This window comes from Canis lupus, chromosome 16 (assembly GCF_048164855.1).
Source record: "Canis lupus baileyi chromosome 16, mCanLup2.hap1, whole genome shotgun sequence".
In the NCBI taxonomy this organism is placed as follows: domain Eukaryota; kingdom Metazoa; phylum Chordata; class Mammalia; order Carnivora; family Canidae; genus Canis; species Canis lupus.
In genome coordinates this window covers 29467645-29482206 of record NC_132853.1, presented here as the reverse complement: position 1 = coordinate 29482206, position 14562 = coordinate 29467645, and the positions used below count along the sequence as shown (strand labels likewise).

The 14562-nt window shown below is 44.9% G+C and overlaps 1 protein-coding gene and 1 long non-coding RNA gene across 2 annotated transcripts in view; one reads left to right on the top strand and one right to left on the bottom strand.

Moving 5' to 3' along the window:
- Window positions 1-3294: 3294 nt before the first annotated feature.
- Window positions 3295-11963, bottom strand: LOC140606462 (uncharacterized). The gene is made up of 3 exons (XR_012008781.1): window positions 11615-11963; window positions 5447-5651; window positions 3295-3488 (listed from the first exon to the last, which is right to left on the bottom strand). It is a non-coding gene; the product is annotated as an uncharacterized lncRNA (long non-coding RNA).
- Window positions 11121-14562, top strand: part of DGKE (diacylglycerol kinase epsilon) — a 24415-nt gene continuing 20973 nt past the window's right edge. Inside the window, exons 1-2 of the mRNA XM_072779895.1 lie at window positions 11121-11244; window positions 11539-12015. Coding sequence (XP_072635996.1) covers window positions 11561-12015 — 455 coding nt within the window. The 5' untranslated portion in view covers window positions 11121-11244; window positions 11539-11560. The remainder of the gene's footprint in view (window positions 11245-11538; window positions 12016-14562) is intronic.

Genomic DNA, 14562 nt, shown 5'->3' with positions numbered 1-14562 from the left:
ATATTGAACCTAAATGTTCTGCGGGCTCTGATGGTATAAAGACAATTTGAACAGATTGTAAACTGGGGCGGGGTGGGGGGTTGGGGGGGAATCATGCATTGTCCGCAAAGTTGCTCAGATTTAGATCTTTGGTTTTTTTCTCTCTGCCACATCCTTCTGTTTTTATATCGTTTTCAATAACTGAGGAATTTTAGGAGTATTATTTTAGGAATAGATATTTGTCACATTAGACATCTTGGGATTTTTTTATGTGCATTGTTAAATTTTTCATTGCTTTTGCTCTTCATGGTCAAATCGAACACTGACTGTATTATTTTATCAAATAAATATCTTCAGTGGAACAAAAAAAGAAAATATATACCTTTGTAGAAATTTCTACTGTGTTCAATGTAAATTGGACATATTAGAAACTAAGAAAAGTATTTTTTAAATTCAGTAACTTTTGTCCGTATCAGTAGTGTTCACAAAAAAAGCATAATGTGGGGGCACCTGGGTGGCTCAGTGGTTGGAAAGGTATCTGTCTTTGATTCAGGTCATGATCCTGGGGTCCTGGGATCGAGTCCCACATCAGGCTCCCCACAGGGAGCCTGCTTCTCCCTCTGTGTCTCTGCCTCTCTCTGTGTGTCTTTCAGGAATATATAAATAAAAAAATCTTAAAAAAAAAACAAAAACATAATGTAGTATACAAGCCACATACATAATTTAAATTTTTCTAGTAGTCACATTTTTTTAGTAAAAAACAGGTGAAATTTTTTTATATTCTATTTTATATACCATGAAATATCCCAAATATTATTTATGTCAATATGTAATAAAGCTAAGCAAATTACTAATGAAATATTTTGTGAGGTTTTTTTTTGTATCAAGCCTTCAAAATCCGGTATGTATTTTTATATTCATGCATTTCAGGTGCTCAGTGGCCACATGTGGCTGGTAGCTACCACATGGGACAGCATGGATCTAGATCCTTCTATCTCTACCACCGGCATCTAGGCTACTGTTGTTTCTCCTCACTCAGCTTCCGTCACCAGGCTCCCAACTAGTCTCCCAACTTTCCTTCCTACTCATTTCAATCCATTCATTCTCCATGCAGCAACAAGGATGACTTTTTTTTTTTTAAGATTTTATTTATTTAATCATGAGAGACACACAGAGAGAGGCAGAGACATAGGCAGAGGGAGAAGAAGGCTCCCTAAAGGGAAACTGATGCAGGACTCATCCCAGGACCCCAGGATCATGAAGTGAGCCAAAGGCAGATACTCAACCACTGAACCACCCAGGTGTCCCTGGGTGACTTTCTTAAAATAGAAAATGGACCTCATCACTTCCCTGATTAGGAATCCTTTCTTGGGGCACCTGGGTGGCTCAGTCGGTGAAGCATCTATCTTCGGCTCAGGTTGTGATCCCAGGGTCCTGGGATCTAGCTCCTTCCAGCTCCCTGCTGAGCAAGAAGTCTGCTTCTCCCTCTCCCTCTGCCCCTGCCCCCCCCCCCCCGCCGCCTCGTGCAAGCCCTCTGTCTCAAATAAATAAATAAAATATTTTTTAAAAAAACTTTCTTCTCTTCTCACTGGACTCAGAATAAAATCAGAATCCTTACCATGCATCACAGAACCCCGTGGTATCTCCGCCTGCTGCCCTTTCCAGCCCCACTGTGACCACTCCCCTCTAGCTCCCTGCAATCTAGCCACACTTAACAAACCCTTTCTCAGCACCTTTGCACATGCTCTTCCTCCCCTTTTAATGACTGGATCCTTCTTATCCTTCAGGTTTTGATATGAAATTCTCTTGCTCAGGCAAGCCTGCCTGTACCAACCTCATGAAGGTTCCCTGCCCCTTCCCTGGCCCCACCATTCCACTCCATTTTCATAGTACTCACCATAATGTGTAAATACTGGTTTTGTTTACTTTTAAAAATCTGGCTCTTCCACTGGACTATCAGCTCTAAAGAAGTATTACTTTTGTACTTTAGAAAAAGAAAAAAAGGAACCTCCAGTGGACAAGAGAGGTGCTTTTAGAGACAAGTCAGGGGCCTATAACCCACCCTGGGAGGCTGGCTCAAGGTTTCAGGGAAAGGGGCAGAGGGCTCTTCAGGTGTGATGGCTGGGCCACTCAAATGTCCCTCTGCCGATATTGTCCTAAAGGGATAACTATAGGAAAACTGAAAGAGCACGATCACTCTGTAATGAGTGTCACTCTGGTGGGAATTCTTTTCTACCCTCTACCCCGATTCTCAAGGAAAGCAGCCGCGGGATCAAAGGGGGTGAATCTGCAGGGCTGTTGAAGCTGCAACTCCCAAAACCTCCACAAGGTGGCAGCCTAGAGAGCAGCACCAGGGGATAACCAAGGTCACGGGAAAGAAACACAAGGCCATGGAGGTTAATTCTTCTAGAAGCTGCCAGGAATTCACTGTAAATGAAGAGAGATGGCCCTGCTGTGCCTCAGACTGTTTTCCTAGGATTTTAATCAAATCTGAAGATCTTCATTAGATGCAGAGGCCTAGGAAAGCTTCATTACCAATTACCAACAGAAAGAATGCTACCAACCAAAATCACGTCGTCCTTACACAACTGATATTTCCATTTGTGTGGGTTTCCTGTCTTTTTGTAAAAGGAATTCTTGGGGTACCTGGCTGGGACAGTCAGTACAGCATGCAACTCTTGATCTTGGGGTTGTGAGTTTGAGCCCCACATTGGGAGTAGAGATTAAAAATAAAATCTTTTTTAAAAATTAAAAAATAAAAAGAATTCTCAAATTGCACTGCTTAAGGATCAGTGATAAACCTGACACCATCAAGCTCCTGCCATCATCACACCAGATACTCTCTTAAAAGGATAAGACAGTGAGGTCCCCTGGATTGCTTAGTGGGTTAAGCATCTGTCTTCAGCTCAGGTCATAATCCCAGGGTCCTGGGATCAAGCCTCCCGTCAGGCTCCCTGCTCTCTGAGGAGTCTGCTTCTCCCTCTCCATCTGCCCCTTTCCCCTATTCTCTCTCTCTGTCTCTCAAATAAATGAGTAAAATCTTGAGAAAAAATAAAGGATAAGATAGTAATTTCTTTTTTTTTTTAAGATGTATTTATTTATTTGAGAGAGAAAGTGTGCGAGCAGGGGAAGGGGAAGAGAGAGAGAATATGCAAGCAGACTCCCATGGAGCACGGAGCCCGACAAGGGGCTCAACCCCAGGACCCAAGCTTAAACCAAGGGTCAGATGCCCAACTGACTGAACCATCCAAGTGCCCCAAGACAGTGATTTCTAATTCTGACAGCTTTAAGAACTTCAGAGACAAGAGAAACATCTTTATTTTTCTTTTAAAGATGTTATTTATTTATTCATGAAAGACACACAGAGAGAGGCAGAGGCACAGGCAGAGGGAGAAGCAGGCTCCATGCAGGGAGCCCGATGTGGGACTCGATCCCAGGACTCCAGGATCACGCCCTGAGCCAAAGGCAGATGTCCAACCGCTGAGCCACCCAGGTGTCCCAGGAAACATCTTTAAAAACAAAAACAAAAACAATTATAGAAAGATCTGAATCTGTCCCAAGAGAATTGTAATATGTTCACATTCTTTAGGCCCGGAGTCAATTAAATAACTTCTAATATTCCTTTTTGTAGTTGTTTTCATTTTTTTTTGTCTACCTTTCCCATTAGACTATAAACTTTTTATTTTTTACAGTATACATATAATTCTTTTATAATATTTATAATAATAACTGCATAAACTGCACATGAATAGTATACATGTTAATCTACAGGCACACCATACAAGCAGATGTTAGATTTGGGCAGGTGTGGTGGATTAGAGCATCAGCATTGATTCGTCACCACCGCCACCACATATGTATGCTCTTTGCCATATGACTTTGCAACCTGCCCTTTGACTGTGGGCTCAACCAAGGAACTTGCTTCAGACAATGGGGTGGTATCAGACACAACACAAACAAGGGTACCTGCAGTGTGTTTGTGCACCAAGGTGCACCCTCTTGCATTTCTGCCATTGCTCAAAAAAGAGCTTCCCCCAAATAGCTGCCCCTCTCCCCTTCAAGCAGAGCCTCAGAATTATCTCAGTTGGAAAGGATCGGAGCAAGAAGCTCAGCCTACTGAGCAGTAGACCCACTCAACCCAGCCCCACTCAGCTCACTTGGCCTCTGGCCCCCACAGCATGAAGCACAGCCACCCAATACCTGCAGATCCTTAAAATTACATGATTGTTATTTTAAGTCACTGAGTCTAGGAGTGGCTTATTACACAGCATCCTTATGACAACAGCTAACTGACACAAGGGTTCCTACAAGATGGGTCCCAACACAGAAGCTATTGAGTCTAAGTTTATCATAGGGTCCTGACAGAAGCTTCCCTCAAAAATGAATGAATATCTAGTGTGTAGGCCTTTTGATATAATGGCAAAGATTGTAGAGCAGAGTCATCAGTGAACCTGAGCTTGAATCCTGGCTCTGAAACTTCATACCTAGGTTATACTGAAGCTGTACTTGGGCAGATTTCTTTACTACCCAAATTACTGCTTTCTCATTTATAAGAAAAAAATAGTAATTATAACTTACCTCTCACAGTGTTTTGAGATTTTAAAAAAGAAAGGAAAGTGTGCCAGGGTGGCTCAGTCAGTTGTTGATTGTTTTCCTTTGGCTCAGGTCATGATCTCATGGTCCTGGGATTGAGCCCTGCATTGGGCTTCCTGCTTGGTAGAGAGTCTGCTTCTCCCTCTCCCTCTGCCCTTGACCCCCTACTCGTGCTCTCTTAAATTATTAAATAAATAAATAAATAAATAATTTTTAAAATTAAAAAAGGAAAAGAAATAATAGAAAAATTAATTTAAAAATAAATTAATAAAAAAGAGAAAGTATATGTAAAGTACTTGACAAATACAGGAAGGCTCTAATACTCGGAAACCACTGTTATTATTATTATCAGTAGTATTATTATTCCTCCTTCTCTTTGTGAAAGCACTTTTGCTTATATTTGCATGTCCATCCCATTCCCAGGCATGTGATAGAAAGTCGACAAAAATGTTTTTGATGATCAAATGATGCAGAGATTAATCACACATATATTTAGATATATAATTCTAGGGGCGCCTGGGTGGCTCCATCAGTTAAACATCTGCCTTCAGGTCAGGACATGACCTCAGAGTCCTGGGATTGAGGACCAGCAGGCAGAGAGCCTGCTTCTCCCTTTCTCTCTGCCTCTGCCTCCAGCTCATGTGCTCTCTCTCTCTCACTCTTCTCTTAAATAAGTAAGTAAGTATGTAAATAAATAAATAAATAAATAAATAAATAAAATATAATTCTGCATATTGTTGAAATAAAAATCCATCTTTATTAGAAAAGAAAACATGGTCCCTTTCCAAGAGGAGTTGATTCCCTGCTCCATGTTTACACCCCATGCCCCTGGCTTCCCTTTTCATACCCTCAGTACTTCTACACAAACACATACCTTCCTGTTTGGAGCAGTAAATACAATGGTAAGATGGTTTGGCTTTGGACAGGAGCCCAGCCGGCCTGCTGCATGCTTCCACAAGGGGGCTGTAATTTCTGCTCTGGGCCCAGGACGTTGGCCCCGGCTTCCAACTGCCCAGCAGGTAGGGACAGCCAAGGTCAGCATCAGATCCCCAATGGCCAGTGCTAGGCTTCCCTCCAACCTAAACAGGAATGACAGGCAAAGTGTAGGAACGTACGGTGGTACAAATAAACACACTGGAGGAGTGGATTGTGGATCGAATAATTTGTGAAACCACTTCTAAGGCTGCTGTCACATTACACTTCATTCAGGAAAAGTGCTAAACCTTCAATTGGGAGAGAAAAGCTCGATTCTGGGAAAAAGGTACTGAAATCTGTGTTGTTTTTCTCTGTGGGATCTCAGTTGGGACGATCAGCTTCAGAGAGATTGAGACACTCTGGCAGTGGTTCTCTAAACTAGAGCTGCATTAGAATCACCTGGAGGTTCATGAGACATCTGTAACAGCCTCTCATGCGGAAGGTGAAGACAAAGAAAACCAATGAAAAGCCATGTGGGGCAATCAGAGACCAAGCGAGGAGAGAAGGGGGAAAAAACTATCCAACAGTATCCTCTGAGAGACAAGAAAACATTTTTGCTCCCATGAAACGTGAACAGCATGCTGTAGAAGAAGAAGAGGAAGAAGAAGAAGAAGAAGAAGAAGAAGAAGAAGAAGAAGAAGAAGAAGAAGAAGAATCCAAAATCAAATCAACAATGAAAGAAGCTCTTAGAAATTAAAAAATCAATTAAGATAAAGCTATGGAATTATTTTAGAAAAAGAGCAAAATTGAGAGAGAGAGAATGAGAGAGAGAAAGGGGTAGAGGGAAGGTTCAAAAAAAAAGCAAGAGAGAAAAAATATTTTAAAGATGTCATTTATCCAGGTGAGTTGAAATTTTATGGCCACACAAAAACCCACAGACAGACGACTATAGTTGCTTTATTCATAATTGCCAATTCTTGGAAGCAACCAAGAAGTCCTTTGGTATGTAGATGGATAAATAAACTGTGATTAATAATATTCCAGCAATGGAATAGTATTCAGCACTAAAAAGAAATGAACTGTTGGAGTGGCTGGGTGGCTCAGTCAGTTAAGCATCCAACTCTTGGTCTCAGCTCAGATGATGACCTCGAGGTCCTGAGATCCAGCCCCATGTCGGGTTCTGTGTTCAGCAGGGAGTCTGCTTGAGATTCTCTCTCTCTCTCTCTCTCTCTGCCCTTCCGCCCACTCATACTCAAGCTCCCTCTCTCATTCTCTCTGTAAAAAAAGTAAATAGGGCAGCCCAGGTGACTCAGCAGCTTAGCGCCGCCTTCAGGCCAGGGCAGGATCCTGGAGACGCTGGGTTGAGTCCCACAACAGGTTCCCTGCATGGAGCCTGCTTCTCCCTCTGCCTGTGTCTCTGCCTCTCTCCCTCTGTGTCTCTCATGAATAAATAAATAAATATTTTTTTAAGTAAATAAACAAAATCTTTAAAAAAGAAAAAAGAAATGAGCTATTACGCCATGAAAACAGAGGAACCGTAAATGCTTATTACCAAAGGAAAAAAATCTGAAAAGGCTACATATGCTATGACTCCAACTCTATGACATTCTGGAAAAGGCAAAATTATGGAGATGGGGGGAAAAAATCAGTGGTTGCCAGGAGTGGGGATTGAAGGGAAAATGAATAGACACAACACAGTGAATTTGTGGGGGTAGTGAAACTACTCTGTAGGATATTATAATGGTGGGTACATGTCACTATACGTTTGTCCAAACCCATAGAATGTACACCAGTGATCCCTAGTCTAAGCTATGGGTTTTGGGTAGTGATGGTGTGTTAACGGAGGTTCATCAACTATAGCAAATGCACCACCCTGCTGGAGGATGCTGATACAGTGAGAGAGGCTCTGCCTGTGTGGGGTCTGGGGGTACACCAGAAATCTCTGCACTTTCTAGTCCATTTTGCTGTGAACCTAAGCCTGCTCTAAAAAATAGAATCTATTTTTTTAAAAAAAAAAAAGGAGACAGTAAGGAGAGGACAGTCTAGGAGGTCCAACATCTAAATAACAGAAGTTTTAAAAAGGAGATCACAGAAAATAGGAGGAAATGAACCATATGATTCTAGAACCAAAGGATATGAGGTGCTAGATTGAAAGCACCCAGCAAACCTGGCAAAATAGATGAAAACAGCCTCACACCAGGCACATGTCTGAAATTTCAGAACTCTAGAGAAAGAGAGAAGATTCTACAGGTTTCCAGAAAGCACAAACAAGTCCCATTCAAGGGATCAGGAATAAGAATAACCTCAGACATCTCTGTGGTAACATTAAAAGCAAGCAGAAATGGAGCGATGTCTTCAAATGTTGTGAAGAGAAATTATTTCCAGCTTAGGATTCTATGCCCAGATAAATAATCAGGTATGGAGGGTGGAACAAGGATATCGGGAGACATCCAAGGACTCAAAACTATACCTTCCATGTACCTTTGCTCCTAAAATTCCTGATGGGTGTGTTCCACACATACACACACACACACACAGGAATTCACCAAGAAAGGGGAAGTCCCCGGACCCAGGAAACAGAAAATTCACAGAAAAACAGTGAAGAGAAATTCCAAGATAACCACTGTGCTCTGACACAAAGGGCAGGCAGGCCAGGTTGGCACAGGGGCAATGTGCTCCATGAGGTCCAGACACACTGTGGATAGACTATTGGTACTTTGACAACTATGAGCTGATGAGGTTCCTGCTCCCTCAGCCCCATGCATTTTTTTTTCAAGATTTTGTATTTATTTGAGAGAGAGAGAGAATGAGCAGTGGGGAGGGGCAGAGGGAGAGGGAGAAGCAGGCTCTCCACTGAGCAGAGAACCCAATGTGGGGCTCGATCCCAGGACCCCTGGGATTATGACCTGAGCTGAAGGCAGCCGCTCAATCGACTGAGCCACACAGGCACCCCCCCGCCCAGCCAGATTTTCGCCAGATGAGCAAACTACAGCCCTACTCGGTTGTCCCCACTGTGGTTAGCAATCTTCCCAAGACCATGCTCACTGACTTCCCCAGGTGGTATCTTCTCGGAGAATCTGGATTCAGACTCTGTCCCAGACCACTCAACGCATCAACTCCAGGATCTTTCATATATTAGTGCTTTTACTCCTATTTCCTGACAGAGCCAGGTTTGTGTTTGTTTTTTCGAAAGAAAACTATATTGTTTAGGGATACTTTCAGGGATGGCAAAACTATCAAAGGCAAGGGAGTGGAGAACATAAAGATTAGGATAGTAGTCTCCCGATGAGGATAGCAATCAGATGGGCAGAGGAGAGGCTCCTAATGTTCAACATGTTAACCTGTGTGGTGGGCACACAGGTGTTTACTACTGTTTTTAACTTGCATAGATGTTTAACTGCATGTATGTGCATGTATGTTTCATAAGATCTTTTGTGTGTGTGATCTATTTTACAATTAAGCCAAAAAAAATATTCGAACAAGTAAATGAAATAATTATGTGGGGAATTGTTAGGCACACAGAATCTCAGCTGCACTACAATTCTGATTCGGGAGACCTGGTCAGGACCTGGGAATCCACATTTTTAGAAAATGCTGCTGTAGGTGGTGAAAGAACATATCTTGAGACATCTGCCTGTCTTGAGAGCATGACTGGCTTTGGCTTCAGACTAACTGGAGTCAAAGCCCCAACTCCACTGACTCTTGGCTATATGACATCAAACAGGTTTTCTTCATCTGTAAAATGAGGATGATAAACTTGGCACAGTGCCCAGGCTCTAACTAAGCAGGCAACACAGGTTGGCTATAATAATAACTATTATTATCATTTCCTTTAGTGTAAGAGTGTCTCCCTCAGGGGCGCCTGGGTGGCTCAGTGGGTTAAGCGTCTACCTTCAACTCACATCATGATCTCGGGGTCCTGGGACAGAGCCCCACATCTGCATCCTCTGTAACTGGGCTCCCTGCTCAGCAGGGAGTCAGCTGCTCTGTCTCCCTCTGCCCCTCCCCCCAGCTCATACTCTCAATCTCTCTCTCTCTCTCAAATAAATAAAATCTTTTTTTAAAAAAGTGTCTTCCTTAGACCTGCTAACCTCTATTAATCTGTCCCTATACAGATAAATTTCCCAGATGATTTTCACTTAGGAAAGAGAGATTATGATTGTTTTTAAAAAATTTCCATAACCCTTAAACTTTTCATATCCTTTAGCCAAATGTGAGAATCTGAGCAAAGAAACCTAAACAGAGGAATTATATATATCATAGCACAATATTTAAGACAAAGAGCCAAAAACAGAGGTAAGGTCACAACTGTGAACTGTCTTCATAGAATGGAATATTAAGAAATCACTAAATATAAATTCAAAAAAATGTGTAGAAGTTATTTTGGAAGTGAAAAAAAAAGCCAGAGAGCATATCCACCATACAATCAAAATTACGTATAGAAAAAGTAAACCACAGTTTACTTGCCAAGATCTGCAAGTACAGGTTGTCATTGGGGTGAGAGATGAATGATTCTTCTTCCTTTTTTTTTCTTTTCTACATTTTCCAAATGTTCCACAATGGAAATTTTTTTTTAAAACCCTCAATTTTTAAAAGTGTATTCTTTGTTATGCTTTCAAATCAAAACTACATTAAGAGCTCTGCCTCAATTAGGATCCACAGATGTGTACGGCCAGGATCGATCTGCTCCAGGTCTCACCGTGCAGCCTTACGCTCTTCCCGCTTCCCCCACAGCCAGCCCCCAAGCTTCATAATCCAGATGGTCAAACACTTTAGATAACTACTCAGGGCGTGACCTGGAAACCGTCAACATCAGCATCACTGAACCATGGGTCAGAAATGCAGACTCTCAGGCCTCTTCCCTAAAAAGGGAATTAGAATCTGCATTTTAACAAGATCCCCAGGGGCAAGGTTCTTAGAGAAATAACAAAATAAGAGACACTCTAATGGTTTCGTTTGGATTTGAAGCTCACTTGGACCACTAACTTAAAACAAAGGGACCTCAGTCCCAATATCGGCTTCGAGGCTTCAAGCATGTTTCTCTGCCGCTCTGTGCCTTGGTTTTCCTCATCTGGGAAATGGGGATGATAAACTCAGCCTGGTGCCTAGCAAGTGCAGAGATGGAGGCTGCAGTGCAAGTAAGCCATTGCTGATAGGTCTAAATAAATGCTTCTCGTCAGGCTTGTTACAATAGGCCCGGCACTCTGGGAGAGCTCGGTACCCGGCCCACAGCGCGTGTGTAATAAACAACTGGCAAGAACGCAGGCGACATTTATTAATTCCTGACTCGGATTGTTCCATGCTTTTTTTTTTTTTTTTTAGGATGTAACACAATCAAAGCTGCCAGTTTTCTCCCTTCCATCATGCAAAACCGGGCCAGCTCCCACCTCCGCCAGGCAGTACGCTTACTGTCAATTCCTAGGGCTACAGCGGTGCACGGCTCTACCTCGCAGCCCTCTACCGCCGCACCTGACTGTGACTCCGCCCACCGCCCAGGCCACGCCCAGGCCACGCCCAGGCCACGCCCCTTCCGCTCGGCCCCGCCCCCTCCAGGCCCGTCGGCCTCCGCGCCGCCCCTCGCACCTCCGCCGCGCCGCGCCCCGCCCCGCCCCGCCCCGCCCCGCCCCCGCCCGCGCCGTCCGGCTCGGCGTGCGTGCGGCCTCGCGGGGCCCTCCGCTGGCGTTGGCGCCCGGGCAGGCTGCGGAGCGAGGGCGGCCCCAGGCCCGGGTCGCGGAGCCGCGTTCCCACCCACGCGAGGTAGGGCCGGAGGGGCGGGGGGCTGCGGGCTGCGGGCTGCGGGCTGCGGGCTGCGGGCTGCGGCGTGCGGGCCCCGGGCTAACGGTCGCGGCCGCGTCCCTGCCGAGCAGCCGCCGCCTCCTGCGGCCGGCGCGGCTGGCGGGGGGCTCCGGGGGCGGGCGGCTGGGAGCACCGGGCGCGCGCGCGTCCCGGGAGGCAGCGCCCCCGCCCCCACCCCGCCCCGCAGGCTCCCCCGGAAGGCGGCGCGCGGCCCCGCGAGCCAGCCCGGGTGTACCCCGCCTGTTCCTCTCCCAGTTCGAAAGCGGCGTTGGACGCGATGGAAGCGGAGAGGCGGCCGGCGCCGCACGAGGGCCTGTTTGCCGACGGGCACCTGGTCCTGTGGACGCTGTGCTCGGTGCTGCTGCCGGTGTTCATCACCTTCTGGTGCAGCCTCCAGCGCTCGCGTCGCCAGCTGCACCGCAGGGACATCTTCCGCAAGAGCAAGCACGGCTGGCGCGACACGGACCTGTTCAGCCAGCCCACCTACTGCTGCGTGTGCGCGCAGCACATTCTGCTGGGCGCTTTCTGCGACTGCTGCGGGCTGCGCGTGGACGAGGGCTGCCTCAAGAAGGCCGACAAGCGCTTCCCGTGCAAGGAGATCATGCTCAAGAGTGACGCCAGGGCCCCGGACGCCATGCCCCACCACTGGATCCGAGGCAACGTGCCCCTGTGCAGCTGCTGCGTGGTCTGCAAGCAGCAGTGCGGCAGCCAGCCCAAGCTCTGCGATTACAGGTGAGGCCTTTGTGGGTCCTCGCGGTCCCGGAATGCGTGGTAAGCCACGCGGCAGGATCCCCTGGAGCGGGCGCAGAGGCCTACCTTGACCTCTGCCAGTGGCCTCCACTGCCCACTGGAAGGAAACAAGTTCATAAACGTCCCTGGTATCCGACAAACAGGGCAGCTTTGCAGTGGGCATCGGCCTGGACGATACCTCCATGCCCTACTCCTCAGCCCGCGTGCCCTTTTAGGTAATGACACTTGGGCCTTAATTCGGATCCAGAGATCTCCAAGTGCTGCATACTTCATAGCCACTGTGCCTAGTATTTTAGCGTTTATTCCTATTGATTATCTCCATTTTAAGTAAGGAACAACGAAGTATGGACACAATTCGCTTTTCTCTGGACTCGTGAAACTGATCGTCCTCCGGGTGGTATTATAAATGGGCAGTGAAAACCAGTGTCCTTCCATGGCAGCCCTGGAAGCATCTTTTTCGAATATAGACGTCCCCACTGTAGCGAAAGGTAACACTTAGAGGGGCTCTCCTTTTGTCACATGGCCTGGCAGGACATGTAGCATCTCAGACAAAAGCCTTTGGTTAAGCCAGAAATATTTTAGCAGCTTCTAAATACACACACGACAACACATTAATGTTCTTAAATACTATCTGAAAATAGGGGAAGATGCCCTTTGCTCTTGTTAGAGATTGGTAATGAGGGAGGCTGCTTCCGCAGATCATTTGATCTAACTCATTTTACAGTTAAGAGAATTATACGCGGTGGTAAAATAGACCTGCTCTCTGGGATTTGTAACCCCCAGGATAGGGTTAGGCATACCGACATGCCTAGCCTTGGCTCAGCCTTACGTCTGGACATCTTCATTGTTATGAGTTTTACTTCTGACAAGTGGAAAGGGCTCTCTAAACCTATTTAGAAACTAAAATAGAAACCTGACACTGGATGGCAAGTTACTTTTTTGTTTTTGTCTTTATTTTGTATTTTACTTCAAAATCTTTTTTTTTTTTTTTTTCTTTTAACTTAGCATGAGCACTGTTAGGTCAACACCTATTTTTATACTTCAGATTTAGACTTAAGAAAATTTTTCAAAAATATGTTTTAAACAACTACAGAGTTTTATAACCATTGATTTTATTTGTTATCTTTCAAATTTAGAAGTCCTTTTGGCATCAGCGAGAGCTAGGTTATAACCCAGCGTCTTTAAGTAAACTTTGTAATTCTCTCTGTAAGTCACCTTTAGCTTCAAAAGCTGGAATTAGTTGGAAAGAAGACATGACTTGCATCTTATTTCCTTCCCTTCTTTGTGTCTGTGCAGAATTAGATAAAAATGGCTTCTATAAATATCTTAACTGTGCTTTAGATACTCCTTAACGAATAAGCCTAGTGCTCTGATCCTCCACCTGAATAATCTTAGAAACGCATTATCAGATCCAGTCCCTGCTCTACTTAAACCCTTTCAGTTGCTCTGGTCACTTACCCTGATGAACCTTCAGTGTGAACTTCAGGTGCTTACCACGGTACCCAGAGTCTCATGTGCTCTCTGGACCCCACCTGCATGACAAAACGCCGAGCTGGTTGTGGCTTCCTTAAAATATCAGACTCTTTCATTCTGCCCTTCCCTTTCTCAAGGCTGTCCTCCCCTGGGTAGCTTCTAGTTATCCTTAGGGACTCATCTCATGCCCTTTCCTCCAAGAACCCTTACCTGATCTTCTATTCATCCCCAAGCCCACATCTTTTCTTCTCGGTGATGACATTCTATCCTATATTTCAGTAGTTTTCAAAGTAGGTTCCCCAGACCAGCAGCATTAGCATCATTTGGAAACTTGGTAGAAATGCAAATTCTAGTGTTGCCAGATTAAGCAAACAAAACATTTGCAGTATTTGAGACAGACTTATACCCGTTATACCTGATAAAAACTATTTATCTGAAATTGAAATTTAACCAAACATCTTCTAGTTTCCTGGCAACCCTACGTCTACCCCAGACCCACTGAATCAGGAACTTGGCCTGGAGACCAGCAATCTTTGCTCTAGCAGGACCTGCAGATAATTCTAAAGTTGAGGAGACACTGCTGTATTTATGTACGTTTCATAACATCAGCCTCTGTCCTTAGTGTTGTATCCTCCCCTTTGTGCGCAATGAATGTGAGGATAGATCTTTTCCTCACGAGGTTCTTCTTACCAGTTACTGAGCCATCTGTTCCCAGCATGCTAGAACCCCTCACTAATGGTAGAAACGATCTCTGTATAATTTAGGAAGTGTTTATTATTCCCATGGGGAAAAGCGCACAGTGTCCTGAATGTCCCGCAGTGTGCTGATTAATTTTAGCCAATAATCTTATGCAGGATTACTGTCTGCTATGACCTTCTGTAGGAATGAGATATTTCAGAAAAATAAACAAAATAAATATCTATTTAGAACCTTTAAACACAAGCCAGACTGTCCGTCTCTGGATTTTATCCAGCCGTGGCAAGCGCCCCTTCCATGTCTATATCACAATCTAAGTAAGTACAAGACTTAAGAGAACTGCATAGACTCAGGTAATAA